The sequence below is a fragment of the Pteropus alecto genome, unplaced genomic scaffold (assembly GCF_000325575.1).
Source record: "Pteropus alecto unplaced genomic scaffold, ASM32557v1 scaffold20, whole genome shotgun sequence".
Lineage (NCBI taxonomy): Eukaryota > Metazoa > Chordata > Mammalia > Chiroptera > Pteropodidae > Pteropus > Pteropus alecto.
Genome location: NW_006436298.1, coordinates 10,889,974 through 10,906,199, shown reverse-complemented (window position 1 = coordinate 10,906,199; position 16,226 = coordinate 10,889,974). Strand labels below are relative to the sequence as shown.

Sequence of the window (16,226 nt, the reverse complement as noted above, 5' to 3'; positions counted from 1 at the left end):
TAACAACATAAGATGATTCAAATAATGACTAATAAGTATCTTCACTCCAACAAGTGGCCCACTGTGACAGAGACTGGAAAAGAAGATGCTCTGCTAACTTGTGACTATGGATCCCTGAATTTAGGAGTGCTGTGATCAAACATTTATTATTTCATCTATTTCTACAGCAAGTTTAATGATGCTCCATTAATATAACTTTACTAGGTTATTATCATTAAAGAGAATTTTTATAGGAAACAAAAACTAGACACAAACTGGGATCTTTAGAAGGATTAAATCTATAATTTAGAAGTTTATTCCACTTCATTTATGAGTATCTTTTTATTGATACATATCTTCTTAAGTCACTCCAATTTTGAGTTTGCTTCTCAGATTAGAAATGAAATACGAGTTTCTTGTTAAAAGGACAAATACAAAAATTATGTTATTTTTATAAATTTATTTTCATGTCTGTATATATTGATCTACCTCATTGTTTTAAAAATACATGTGAAATTTTACCATTTAAAAATAATTCACTTTTTTTGTAATAAAACAAAATAGTCAGGATGGGATAAAAAAGACCAACTGAGCACTTACTCCATACTTTCCCTCTCAGTGCATATACCCAGAGATGACAAATATGCATTTTTTAAAAAAACTTTTAATTTTGAAATAACTAGACTCACAAAAATCTGCAAAAATAATATACTGAGTTCTATGTGCCCTGTGAGTAGTCCCTTCACCCGGCTGCCCTCAACAGTAACACCTTATAAATATGCTTTTCAAGCAACCCACAATAGTGCCAGAAAATGAGAAGGTATATGGATCGAAAACTATGAGAGATCCTAGAAGAGAAAAGGCAGCCAAAATAGGACCGAAAGCGGGAACTGCAGAATAAAATTCTACAAAAATGTGGGAATATCTACAAAAAACGTTGGATGATTCTAAGCTTGCGGGAGCCTTGGGCAGCAGTCAGAACAATTTTGGGAACGTTGTAATTGTTTCCACTTGCCAATCAGTGGACAAAAAAGCATAGGTGGAGAAGTGGGGGCTGGGAAAAGTACAAGAGCACAGAGCCTTTTTGGAGAGAATTCAGCAATACCAAATTTAAAATTAGCCTTTCACCTAGTGTTTCTGATTTTCAATATACCTCGCCTAAGCAAATATAAGCACCTGTATAGAAAAACTATATATAAGAATTTTTGTTCATAAAACAAATATGTGTATAGAGCAGAATGTTTACAAATAGGGGAACAATTAGATAAATTGTGATTGCACTCATACCGAGAGATGTTACATGACACTTAAGAAGAATGAGGTAGAGTCAAATATATTGATTGTGGAAATGTTCTGTATCTTGAGGAATAGGAAGATCTCCAGGACATACTAAGAGAAAGAGGAAATTGTAGCTTACCACACATACTATGATACAATATATTGACAAAAAAAGGAAAATATAAAACGATAATATATATTTCTATGAAAACAATATGTACACAAGCCTAGAAGATCTATGAGGATATATAGCAAACACAGAGAAAGAGTATAAAGTAAAATGTGCCAATGTACCTATCTTTACTTTGACCCGGCTATTCTCCAAAGGAATTCCTGATTTTTTGTTATGTACTCTTTGAAATAGGCAAACATATATAGTTTATGTATACATACATATATACTTTACTGTTGTACACAAAATTAAAACATATAAATATGTATACGTCTATGTGTTTATGCACTCTTTATTTTTGACAACATGAGGTCCAACATTATGCTAAGATTTGCTTTTCCTTCACTAAATTATATATAGCATTTATATTATTTCTTATAAAAAAACACAGATCCTTTCCCACTGTTTTTTAATGACCATGCAGTATTCTGTAGTGTAGATTTACCATGACTTGGTGTGCATTAAGTTGTCATTTTTTTTGCAGTAAATAACCTTGTATACACACATTATGCATTTTTATGAATGTCTCCATCAAGATAGAGTAATCCATATAGGATTACTGGGTCAATGGTTGATATTAAAAATTGATAGTTACTGTCAAGTTGCCCTACAAAAAGTGTATGATAGAGACTTCTTTCTCAAGGGTCTCACTGAACTGGAAAAAAAAAAAAAAAAGATTAAAAAAAAGATTGGTGATGTCCAAACAGACTAAAAAACTGTTGTCTCATTTTTATTTATATTTTGATCTCCAGCAAAGTGTAGCAAGCTTAACTTCCTTCATATACATTTACTCTCCTCTATTTATAATACAATTATCTTAAATTTTTCCTCTACATACATTTAGAACCATATTCGACAGTGTTATAATTTCTGCTTCAACTGTCAAACATAATTTTAAAAATCCAAGAAGAACAGCAAACAAAATTCAGCAATACGTTAATAAGATCATACACCAAGTAGGATTAATTCCTGGGATGCAAGTTTTGTTCAAAATCTGAAAATTAAATAACATGATATACCACATTAACAAATTAAAATATAAAAATCATATGATCATATTCACAGATGCAGAAAATGCATTTGATAAAATCCAGCATCCATTTATGATGATAAAACTCTCAGCAAAGTGGGAATAGAGAAAATGTAACTCAATATAATAAAGGCACAGATGACAAATTCAAAACTAATATCTTACTCAATGAAGAAAAGCTAAAAGCGTTTTCCTTAGGATCAAGAATAAGATAGGATGTCTACTTTCACACTTTTATTCAACATAATACTGTAAGGCCTACCCATAGTAATCAGAAAAGAAAAAGAAATAGAAGGTATCCAAACTGGAAAGGAAGAAGTAAAACTGTCATTATTTTGCTTTTCTGGGATTACATAAACTCCAGGAACACTATTAATCTCTGTTAGCTCAGATTCATGAACACTCTGGATAAGTAATCTGTCCTAGTAACAGATGATCTAATATTGAAGCATTCTTATACTGGTGGAATGGGCACACATGTCCATTCTGTACTATTTTTTAATGTATTTTTAATGTACAATGCTCACCAATAGTATTTTCCTTGAGATTTCATTTGTTTCACCTCTTTATTGATTATGTTGATTTTTCTGGAATCCTTCTATATTTAGGAATATTTTATTGCCTTTCTAAACCAAGGTAACTTGATTGGGTATAAAATTTTTGGTCTATAGAAGCAGAATACTACATGTCTCTTATTTGTCAAAATTCTACAGTTTTCTTTTCAGTTTGTAAATTTTAAATCCATCAGGACTGGCTTTTCTTATTCTTTTCTAATAACTCCTGTACAAGGCCATGAAGTTGCAGGCTCTTCTAATTAGAGGCTATTTATGAAAAACAATTAGAGGTATAAAGTTGGGGGGAAGGAGCTATTGATGAAAATGCAAAATGAGACAAGGTTCTCCATCATAAAGCCATTTAGAAGCAGCTTTTTATAGAAAATTGGAGACAGAAGGCATTTACAAAAATATCAATCTTCTCTTAATGGGTATGAGAACTTGTGGGAAAACTTATAATGGTCATCTTTTTTTTTTCTTTTGTTACCATACATATATTTTCTGTGTAATGCATCTGCAATGAAGGAGGCTTTCAAAATATGTAGCCCTCAGAGGTTACTCCTTTGTTTTGTAGATTGTAATTGTCAATCTCTAGAAAATGTGGCTTGCTAAAATTGTTTGCCTTATTTGGTAATTGGGGACCCAGGACCATAATATCCAAATTATCAACTCCATCTTTTGAAGTACAGGTTCTTGTGTGATTTATCTCTCTATTGGCCAACAAAACGCTAAACATTTATCGTTTCCTTCTCAGCTTAAAGGTAAAATTCCAGCAATCTACAAAAGTAGTCACATTACAGCAATGTCCTGAAAGACTGTCACATCCTTTTCCTCGGAACCTGCAGACTCTGCCACTGCTCCTGGCAATCTGAAGTTGCTTCAGAGAAGCTTGTTTGTTTTTCTTCCTTCTCCTCTCCTCTTCCTCCTCCTCCTCTTCTTCTTCTTCCTTTTTTTTTTTTTGCCTGGATGTTTGTGATACTCTTTGACCTGAAGTTCAATAATTTAATACTTCCCAGGGCTAAGTTTTGGTGTTTGTCAATTACTTTGTTTTTTCCTTAAAAGTGGCATTCCAGCTTTCTTCAGTTCAAAAAACAAAGCAGAAACAAAAACTGTAAGCTATCTATTTTTTCCCATCTGGATTTTTCTGATATCTTCTGGTGCGATACCAACAATCTCAGTGTTGGCTCCCCACTACCTGTCCTCTTAGGCATCATCTCATCATTTTTAACACTTACTAAGCACTTAAGAGCCACATACTGGGCCAAATTTGTTATGTGAATTATCCCATTTAATTCTCACAACTCTGCAATAAAATAGATATTATCATTTTCAGATGAGAAAATATATTTTAAACCATCTATTCTTTTCCTCAGCTTTTTGTGTGATTTTTCTCAAGTTCTCTATGTTTCAATTATTTTCAGTGTCAGTTCTGCCTTCTACAGTTATATGTGCATTTACATTCTATGATGTCATGATTTCTCTTCCTTTCTTTAGTCATCACTTATCTTTTCATTTTATTGTGTTGTCTTGTTTTACTAAGTCCATGTCTCATTAAATTTCTTGATAGCATAAAGCAGTTTCAGTATAAACATTTCTTCTGTCTCCTGGAATAAGAGTATTCTTAAATGTTTACCTCATTTGTATTTTACAATTTACATTTGTTTTTTGTTTTTTTTTTGATATAAAATTTTCTTTTTTTCTTCTGGTTCACTCATTCTTAAATGTAGGCAATTTTACAGAGCCTTCTTAATGTTTAAAAATAGTATGGCTATTTCTCTCTCACTGCTCTCAAGATTCTTTCTCAAGAGATTCTCTCTCTCTGCAGTGAGAGAGAATGACAGTTATCCCTTATCTATAGGGGAAAAATAATACAAATGATAGTGGATTTCTCATCAGACAACTTGAAGGCAAGATGGAATTAGCACAACATTTTTCAAGTGCTGTAAAATAAGAACTCTCAACTCACAATCCAGCAGAATGTCACCAGCAGACTTATCCTAAAAGAATGTTCTCTAAACAAAGTAAATGATAAAGGAAGAAGTTTTGGAACATTAGGAAGAAAGAAAATAACACAGTGAGCAAAATATATTGGTAAACAAAATAGATTTTCCTTTTCCTCTTAGATTTTCTAAATTATGATTGATCACTGAAGCAAAAATTATAAAATTGTGTGATGTGGTTCTAAATGAATATATAGGAAATGTGTAATACATTATATTATAAAGGAGAGAGGAGGGAGGAGTAACAGGACATAAAGGAAGGTAATATCTTTGTACTCACTAAAAACTGAAAAAATAATGATACCAATAGATTGTGATTATATATTATATAATATATATATAAATCTATCATAATACCTAAAACGACCACTAAAAAAGCTATACAAAAAGGTACACTCAAAACCACTGTAACTAAATCTGAATGGAATATAAAAAATGTGTTTAAATTTAGTAACCTTCAAGAAGTCAGGAAAAGAAAACAACAAAAAGCCAAAACAATAATGCATACATTAGAAAAAGGCAAAAGTTTAAAATCATTAATCTCAGATCCCACCTCAAGAACTAGAGAAAGAAGAGCAAAACAAACTCAAAGCAAACAAATGGAAAAAAAGAATAAAAATAAGAAATCAAGGACCATGAAAACAGCAAAATAAGGAATATCAATGAAATGAAGATCTCGTTTTTTGAAAAGATCTATAAAATTGACAAACCTCTCGAAAGTGACAAAGACAAAAAGACACAAGAGAGCAAAATCATAAGTAGTCTTACAAATGAATATGAAAGTAAAAATCTTAAATAAAAACTTAAGTATTATAGTCTATATACTTCTATATGCATACACATAATGTATGAATGTGTTTGAATGTGTGTATATATATGTATATACATGCACACAAAATTGTGTTTGTACAAAGAATTATTTATGAATGAAAAGTCTAATCATAATACATTAATAAATAAAAATTAAAAATCATCTCAATAGGTGTAGAATATTTTTGATAAAATTCATATTTTTTCAATTTAAAAAGAAATTCAACAAACTAAAAATAAATGTAAAAAACTCTTAACCTTAACTTAATCTTTAGAAAAAAGATTATCTAACAAAAATCTATAATATTGTACCTAATGGTGAAATGTAAGGATGTCCATTATTTAAAAAAAAAGGAGACAAGGATGTCCATTATTTAAAAAAAAAAAGGGAAGGAAGGAAGGAAGGAAGGAAGGAAGGAAGGAAGGAAGGAAGGAAAAGAAAATAAAAACAATATGGCTATACAAATTCTTCTTGACTTTCCATGTTTACCTGGGTACTTCCCAATTTGTTCCATAAGCTTGAGACAGAGGATTAACTATTGATGACGTATGTTCTCTGTACCACTACAGCTAGGAAGGTTGAGCTGTTTTATGGAGGGGAAGTCTTTAGATTTCAGATCCTTCCCCCAATTCACAGTCAATCAGACACTTTGGCAAGAAATGAGATTAGCATGATTCCCTCTGGTTCATGGTCCTTTGGTTTTGTGGGTTAGCATGTTTCTATTGACTACATATTCACCATCAGTCTATAGCTTATCTTTAGACCTCATCCCTTTGCTTGTTAGGAAACTATCAGAAGATAGACAAAAAAGGCATGGAGGGGTGAATTCATAGTTGGATGGCTTTTTCTTCAATCCTGCTGCCTCTGCTGAGCTGAAGGCTGCCAACGACTGTTTCTGTCCTCCCCCAGCCCTCTCCTGACTTCAGTCCTGGGTCCTCATGCCAGGAAGATTTTACACGGTGGGCTCCTCAGAATGTCTCCCAACTGCAACACTGCTCCATGCCCACCCAAGAGTGGAGAGCTTATGGTTGGGTCCAAACTCTGTCGTGATGGCTGATACTCTGAATTTTGTGCAAAATTAGAGCTTTAGCATCAGTGTAGATGATTCTATTTTTATGCTTTTGTTCACTTCTTGTATATTTTTCCTACCATTTGTTTAAAGAAGACATATACTAGAAAACTTATTGGTTCACTTAAAAAATTCTTTTGAATGTCAGGTTAAAAGAGAAATTTCTTTTGTAAAATTGCTCTGCCTTCTAACATCTTAAGCTCTGAGCAAATTTGAACATTTGGACACCTACCACATGCAAGACATAAGAATATAAAAGTTTAAAAACCTATTTTCTGTCCTGAATGATATTATAATTAGGTGGGGAAGAGATAAATACACCGATGATCACAAAAGAAAAGCTCTTCAACTTAAAAACTTTTCATTTAGGAAATTTCATAGTTATTGGCCAAAGCAAAAACCCATCAAACTCAGCCCATTATAACAATATTACTTTGGATGCACAAAAAGGACAGATACATAGTCTTTTGGAAGCCAGCATAGTGGTGGGTAGAGGGTGCTAGGGGAATACAGAAGAAAAACATCTAAATATCTAAGTAGCAAGGTTCTCTCCTGCCAACTAGAGAGTTCAGACAAGTCATGCAAGTGTAAGAACAACTCACAACAAAAAAAATCAGGACTGTGGAATTTCCTGCAGGCCTAAATGAAGAGTGATAGATTATATAAGGGAGAAGACATTCTTGGAGATGCTAAATCTATTTCATTAGCTCTTCTGTTCTTTCAGACACCACTAAACATCCACTAACCACTAAAAATCCAATTCATAAAGCACCTGAGTCAGAAAGTAGGTGACACAAGGAGATCCAGCTTTTTAGAGAAACATGGTTTCGCTCTGGTCTGAGGCGTTCCTCTAGCTCTGCTAGGTTTGTGGCAGGCAGATCTGTGGGAGTCCACATTGCCCCGAATACCCTCCAGAAGACCAGAGGTCAAAAATCATTCAATATCTTTCCCTTATTGGGGTCTTAATGAAGCAGACTCAGGGATACTGATTAAGGAAAATATCTGCAGGCAGTTTTGTTTTAATAGAAATCTGGTAGTTGACTGTCCTCTTACCGAATAAAACATTTTCAAGAGATATGACAGTTTGCTGCAACTAGTGGTAGGTGAGTCACATACCTGTATTTTGGCCACATGCTCTTCTTGTTCATACAAAAATGATTTCCTAGATTCATACTCTTTCCTAAGAAGAGTTCCTGAGCTTGTGGTTTGAAAGTGAAGAAGCATATCTTCAGAAGCAGACCATATCTTCTCACGAATGTAATTTGCTGTGACTTCCTTAATAATGTCCTGGCAAGAGACATGTCTTATGGTTACACTTCACACATCAGGCAAAAGAAGCATATAGAATAGCTTCCGGAAATTTAATCATACAGAAACTGAAATGGATAGCTCTTTCTGAATTGATTTAAAAATAGATTTGACCAGAGGTCAAAGGACAAACTGGCTTAGGTTCTTTCTAGTGACATGATTTTGGAATCCTCTAAACTTTGTGCTGAGGTGGTTTGAGCACGTGGCTGAAGGATCGCAAGATTTGGATGGAGAGATGTATGGAGGATGCTGACCCTTGCCTGGTGTGAAACCTGAGCTCCACAGAATGTAAAAGGGATAGAATGATTATGGTAAGAATATGCATCACTTCTTTTCTCCCTTATGTTGCCAAGGAAAAGACTGCAGTGCCCATGAGGTCCTCAGTCTTCTCTAGGCCAGAGCAGGAAAACTCAAGAAAAGGGGGTAGGGGAAGAAAGACAAGTGCTATCATGGGCAGACAGGGGAAACTTAGACGAGTGAGAAAAAGGGAAGAGGGACTGTGAGAAGTCTTTATGTGGATTGTGAACTGCCTTTACTTTTATGTTTTATGAGAGATGTGAGCAAAGACTGGACTCACTTCCATGGCTTACACCTCTTATCCAGTGTGACTGGAATCAATGGATGGTTAACTTAAATTAAAAGTGAAATCATATAAAAGATACATAAATACTTTTAAGAGAAGACATATATGTCCATTCACGGAATAAAATCAGTAATTTTAGTTGTTAAGAAGAAATAAAATTAATTTTACAGTATAGACCCTCCACTTTTTAATAATCCTAATGGTGTGATGCTCAATTTCACAAAGTTATATCTAGGGCATCTCTGGATGCCACATGTGCAGTGTTTGGCTCTGAATTTTAACCCTTTGATGCTGCTTCTTCACAGTTTGATATATTTTCTCAGTTATAGCATGTGATTTTTAAATAATTATCCATAATTCCATGTTATCAACAAAGTAGCACAAACAATTCATTGCCACAATGCCATTTTCCTGTAAATTGTGGGAATTTTGAACATTTGAAATTAGTTAATAAACTATGTTCTTCGCTATCTTCTTGTCAGTCTGGATATCCGGTGGCATTGTCAGCCCCGGGCCACAGTTTTTTCTGAGTTTTAGTAAATATGGTATTGGTGATTCTGTCCACAATACTGCTATACTGAAATATCTTTGATGCTGGTGATTTTCAGCAATTTTGTAAGATCTACATTTGTGTTCTACTTATTTTTTTCAAAATGTAACTCAATTATTATCAGTACTTTTTCTTTAAACATTCTATAATACTTGGATCAAACAGCAATTTTCATATCTTTTGGGTCCAACTTTCGGTCCTAAGTCCAAAGCAATTTAGGTGAACCTTCCTTCAAGAGTATTTCCCCCTGGGAAGCATTACTCACTTTTTAAAGGACATACTTAGCTGAGAGGGGGAAAGAAATGACATTTTAAATACTGACAATCAAGGAATTACCACTAATTGAGCTTCTGTATCAAGGAACACCCAAAGGTTGATTTGTTAGGATAATCTACTACCCCAAATAAGCCACAAAAACTTCCCTTGCTCTTTTCGGTGTTGCTATGCCAATATGGGAAAAATTCTAAAAGTTAGTAACTACATAGCCACATCCAACTGCAGTCCATGAAGACTGATCTATATCCAGCCTTCAAATACATCAATTAGTTCCTCTTATCACTTCCCTGATTCAAAAATAGAAAAATAATCACAGTTCTCTTTATAGTATAGTATTCCTTCAAACACCAACTCCTACCTCAATTTCTTCTCCCATGAGCCATGATTCTTTATACAAGCAAGATTCAGGTGTGACCCAGGAACTCTCTTGTGAGTCAACATTGTAGTAGTAATGATATTTCTCCTTCAGGGTAAGTTTGAGCCATGAGCCTTCAGTAGACACTAAAGAAAAAAGTGTTTTACATTCTAGAGTGGAAACTGAACACTTCAACGTTAATATAGTTTCTTCAAATGTGTAAAATAATAAAAAATGTTTTTCATCAAGCATTCAGATACTCTAAGTTAAAATTATTAAGAAATGACTCTTTGAAATAGAATAAATGCTATATATTCAATGGCAGCTCTCTGCTAAGCCAAATAAGAAGGAAAAGAGACTGATGTCTAATGCTAGCTCTGGATCCCAAACTTTTCATGAGGATGATAGGAGTCACAAATGGCCAACAAACAGGACAAGCAAACAAGGCACATATGCCCCAGGTAAATGTGAACAGCACCATAGTAGACAGAGAAAACCAATGAGCGAGAATCCCCTTTGCTTAGAAAGTCTTCCAGCAACTTTTCTGACAAGTGGTAGACAAGGACTGTAACTCATTATTTACGGAGGGCCAATGATGTGCATTAAACCAAAGCAGAAGTGACTGACTCATCTTTGCTGACAACTTTATCCAAAGTACAAAATGGTATATGCAAACATTAAGGTCACTGAGTAGGGAGAAAGCTACTTCTGGTTCCTCTGAGTCTTCTTGCTCTACACAGTCACAAAAAATGAGAAAAAAATGTTAGAAAGACTTAAGTTGGCAGTAGGGTCATACTAGGAAGAAATCTATAGCAGTCATGGCTTAAATTGGTCAAGAAGAATATCTCCTCACCTATCTGTGGGCTATACTTCCTATTTAGAAATCTGTTTATTTTATTGAATGGTCATGCCTTCTGTCCCAGACCAGAGAGCTAAAAATGATAATAAAAATAAAAAATGAAAAAGCTCTGACCTAGATGAAGCTAAGCTAGCTATTGCTAAGTGAGCATTAGACTAATTGCCTTTATAGATAAATCAAAGTTCAAGGGAATTTTCACACAGAATATATAAATAGATTCAAATAACTAAGTAGAAGTAACTTTAAGGTCCTTTAATATGCATTGATTCTTTATCTGGTTTTAATTGGCCCTCAATTGTTCTATTTGTCAATGCCCAGGAAGAAAGATGCATCTCTTTAAATAGGTAGTCAGACAGCTATTATGTCTAGAGGTGCTCGTGTACTAGCAAATATATTATACAGTCAAATTAGGATGATCACGAGTAATTACATTTTCAATTACCAATAGTGGTCAGATTCACAAGTGCTTTCAGAAGAATAAACACCCTTTTTAGGTCAATTCTCTCAGTGGGAAGAAAAAAGGAGGCAAAAATAGTAAAAACACATTTTCTCTTAATTTCATAAGAACTGAGAAGTAAAAAGGCCTTAGTTGGTTAAAAGCCAACCACATTGGCATTAGAAGGCTTTATTTGGGTTGGGATGTTAGTAGATAATAGGAAGAGAGAATTCTTACCATTTTCATATCAAGTTTGAATTTATAGTCAGAGGAGAGGCTGTTTCTAGCACAGGGTCCAAGTACTTTTCCTAAGAAATATAGTTGGTTTATTACTTAGCTATGCTGAGTGTTGGTGATCCATGTAAGAGTGGAGATTTCAGTTTGGAAAAGAACAGACATCCCAGAACCAGAGGTGAAACAGATAAGAATAGATCATCCTATTTAACCTGCAAAACAATGTTCATATCTCTATGTGGGGTTGAAAGTCAGTCTTTAATTGCCCAGAAGGCATCTCCTCTTCCTTCTAGAACAGAGATCAGCAAACTTTTTTCTGTAAAGGGCAGGAAAGTAAATGTTTTCAGCTTTGTCGGCTGTAGGTCTCTGATACAACTACTCAACTCTGCCACTGCCTCATGAAAGTAGCCGTAGACAATATATAAATTAATGAGTATGGCTGGATTCCAATAAAACTTGATTTCAAAACAGAAGAATCCACTAAAAAACTACTAGAACAAATGAGTTCAGCAAGGTTGTAGGATACAAGATCAATATACAAAAATCAATTGTGTGAAATATGTCCCTGTAAAATCTTGTACACAAATGTTCACTGAAGCATCACTCAGAATAGCCAAAAGTGGGGGAAAAATCCCAATTCCATCAATTGATGAATAGAAAAACAAAATGTGGCACACGCCCATAAAATGGAATATCATCAGCCACAAAAAAAGAATGAAGAATTGATAAATGTTATAAAATGAATGAACTTTTGAAACATTATGCTAAGTGAAAGAAGCCAGAGATAGTATAATTCCATTTCTATATAGTGTCCAGAGCAGGCGAAACCACAGAGACAGAAAGTAGATTAGTGGTTGTCTTGGGCGGAGGGTGGGGCATGGGTAGCAATGGCTAATAGATAAGGGGTTTTGTATGGTCTAATGAATATGTTCTGGAATTAACTGGTGGTGTTGGCTGTACAAGTCTGTGAATATAGGAAAAATCTCTGAGTTGCATACCTTAAAAGGGTAAATTTTATAGTATGTAAATTATATCTCAATAAACAATCAATTGTATTTCTATATAATAGCAATAAACAACCTCAAAATGAAGTTAAGAAAGCATAATAGCATCAACATAATTAAAATTCACAGGAATAAATTTAACAAAAGAAATGCAAGCCTTATGCCCTGAAAACTATAAATCATTGTTGAAAGAATTAAAAAAGACCTAATTAAAAGGAAAGACATCGTATGTACACAGATCAGAAGATTTAATAGTTAAGATGGAAATACTCCTCAAATTGATTTACAGATTCGACACAATCCCTAACAAAGTCCAAGCTGTCTTTTTCTTTTTTTCTTTTTTCTTTTGGCAGAAAATTCAATCCAAGGTGCCTCCTAGGTTTTTGAATTTGATATCGGGGAATATTTTGACTCTATTCACCAATACATGGCACACAGGAAGAGGAGTAGGCAAGTTTAAGGGAGAGAAGATAAACTAGCTTTGGGCCAGGTTGGGTTTGAAATTATGATGGGTCATCTCTAGGAATTCAACCCCTGCATTAATACTGTGTGCAATTCTTTCCCATGAAGAATGAGGAAGGGGGCACTATGGTAACTCCTGATGAAGAGATGTGAGGGGAACAGAGAGGGACTCAAAAGTGACCAGAAGCCAAGAGAGCATGGCCAATAGCCCTGCCCCCCACCTTTCATGACAAAAAATTCAATGAATTAGAGGGTGTAATCTCCAAGCTGAAAATATATCAGACAAACTTTAAAAAGTACGTATACATGGTTCTATTGAACAGATTTCCAAACTAAAAAAAAAAAAATTGTTTCCCCCTCAAGTTCCATTTCTAAGGCCATATACACTGTCCCAGTAGTTTCCTAAGGTGAAAAGTACTATGTACATGGCATAGGATATGGTACAAATAAACACCAGTCTCAGACTCAGGAGACAGCTGGATCCTTGATACTAAGACATAAAAGGTGCCCAATAAGAATCTACTAATTATGGATTTAACTCTGTCAGAAATTTATCTCCTTGGTTTGTCATTTTCTCCCTCTCTCTAAAATTTCATAAATGTGAGTTTATGAAATGAGTATTAAACTCAAGATCTGTAAAACGAGTATTAAACTCAAGATCTCAAAGATACTTCTCAGAGCTAACATTTCATGATTCGACATTAGATTAAATAGGCAGAAATATCTGCCAAGATCTGAGCCTTTGGAGACCAATTCATTGTACTTTATTCCATATTTTCAAAATTACCTCTACTAAATATTGTGCAGTCATATATCATGTTTAAAAAATATAGAAATATTAGTTAAAAAATCAGTTTGTATCACTGGAGAAATGAATCAACAAGCAAGACCTCTTTAAAGCAGTCTCCTTAAATACTATATTTTCTCACGCCTATGATGCCACCCATGCACAGCCACCAAGTTAATCACAGCTTCCCAAAAAACTAAAAAGAAACATCTAAAAAATTGCCTTTGCACTAGATGATAATCATCTTAGAAACGTTCATTTGAAAGCAATATTTGTCTTAAAATTAAGAAAATACAATACCACAAGAACCAGCATATTTAGAATAATATTTAGTTTGAGCTAAATTACAAAAATACTTACCACTTTTAGATTTTTGCTCTTTTGTCTTTGCAAGGGCATTATAGTACCTGTCAGCACATTCAGGGATTATGTCATTTGTATTACAAACGGAAGACTTTAAAGCAGACAATATATCACTTGTGTTTTCTTTCTCCAAACACTGATTAACATCAATGACCAGTGTAACCCCTGGGTAATAATAAAAAAAAATTTCTGTTAATGGTTATCTTCTACTTACCCTAGCTGCATGCAAAGATATATTTCAACCTTTTAGGAATGTACTGGTATCAAACCTTTTTACTCTTTGAGAGTACGCAGCACATATGCCCATGAGACAGTAATCAACTCACCTACCAGTTTAGGCTGTAAAAATAAAATCCCACAGGAATACAGTTTACTGAAAATCACAGCATTTCCGGGTTACTCTTGTATGGTAGCAAGGCACTAGATTTTGCTCACCGGGATAATCTATGAAATGGGGTGAATGCACACCACGACAGACATGCAGGCCTTACACAGGTCACTAATCAGTATTTGAGAGCTAGCTTTGCAAAGATATTTATTTATTTGAGAACAAGTAAAATGCTATTTAAGCTATGGAAATCCCAATGTTCTCCTGTATAATGCTAGTATACTTCCAGGATTGCCATTAGCAACTGAAATGAATGTTCTAGAAAGGTAACAGGCACAGCTGACAGATATGTGCAATGGAGTCTGGAAGCTTAATTCTGGAACCAATTTAGACCTATAAAGCATTTTATCCCATTTCAAATTTCTGCCTTTTCCCATAAATGAAACCACACTGAACTCTTGGTTGTCTGAAGAAAGTTAGCATGGTGGATGCTCTATTATCGACTTAATTCCAGGTAACAATCTTCTAGCCCAACTAAAGAAACTGTTTTTACAATCTGTAAACACACCCAATTAGAAATGTACAACAACAACAACAACAACAAAATGGAAAGAACTAGTTTAAAAATACTTTATAGATGAAAAAAGATGAAAAAAGAAGAGACGGATATTTTTTTCTTTTTTTTAAAACACACATCAAACTCTACCATGCAAACACTATATGGTATATTGTCATCAAATTATGTTCACATGTGCATAGAACTATAAAGGCTGAAGGGGCAAGAAAAAGAGGGTTTGACGTTCGACATCCTGGAATCAAAGTCATCACACCTGGAGGAGCACATAAAGAATAAAGGACTTCTGTAGCAAACTCCAACTGCCGCAGAACAAAAGGTATAGCAGTATGTTCTTGTGCTTATAGGAGTTATTAAGAATGAGTGAACCATTGTCCCCCTTTCCTCTTCTCCAGGAAAACTTTGTAGGATGAGAAAAATGCAGTACCTGTGTTTGAGAAGTTTGTGGTCTGAGAGAAACAGAAGGAACAAGAAAATGACAATGGATTTTTGTATGAATTACATCTGATAGCTTCATCTAACCCAGTAAATTGCTATTTTCCTTAAAAGGTGGGCATTAAAGCCACAAATTTCTTGCATGTAGTAATGTGCTTTATCATTGAGTATTGATGTGCAAGGAGTGAGGGTCCACAGGTTAATTTTCTGGATAAATGAAGCTGACTCCTCACTTAACAGAATCATTTTCCATAAAAATCTAAAGCTCTGGAGAAAATCCTAACAGAACAGTCTCTGTGCTGGTCATCATTTTACCCACAGTCTCTGGTACATAGAAGGTGTTTAATGTTTGCTGAGAACTGCCAGGAGAGTCCTTCATGTCATTAAAATTGTACTGTGCTATAATACAGAGAGTGATACTTTCAAGGACAATAGAGGCATTTGGGCTTCTTTGCTCTTGCACTAAATGGCCTCAAACTCCTTTGCTCTTTAGTTTTTCCTCCTACTGTCACTGTCAGCTACCGATCACTTCTTGGTGCTGTCAGTGTGTCTGCACAGGGCAGCCCAAACACTTAACTGCCTGGTCATTCATGGCTTCTGAGATGCTCTGAGTTGGAAAGAGAAACCACCAAATATATTAGCATTATGCCTAAGATAAGAATAAACAGGCTAAAAGTGTCTGACCAAGAGGTCCCCAATGAGTAGAGTAAATCGGTTCCAGTGCACAGGTTTCTTAACATCTATTTTGATTGTTTTTTGGCTTAATCCGTGAGTTGTGG

General features: G+C 34.5%; 1 protein-coding gene across 1 annotated transcript in view; it reads right to left on the bottom strand.

The window, feature by feature from the left end:
* The window catches only part of IQGAP2 (IQ motif containing GTPase activating protein 2), a 250,314-nt gene that overhangs the window by 48,557 nt on the left and 185,531 nt on the right, over window positions 1–16,226 (bottom strand). Inside the window, 3 exon segments of the mRNA XM_006913156.2 lie at window positions 8,010–8,180; window positions 9,969–10,111; window positions 14,108–14,275. Of these exon segments, the coding sequence (XP_006913218.2) occupies window positions 8,010–8,180; window positions 9,969–10,111; window positions 14,108–14,275 (482 nt within the window).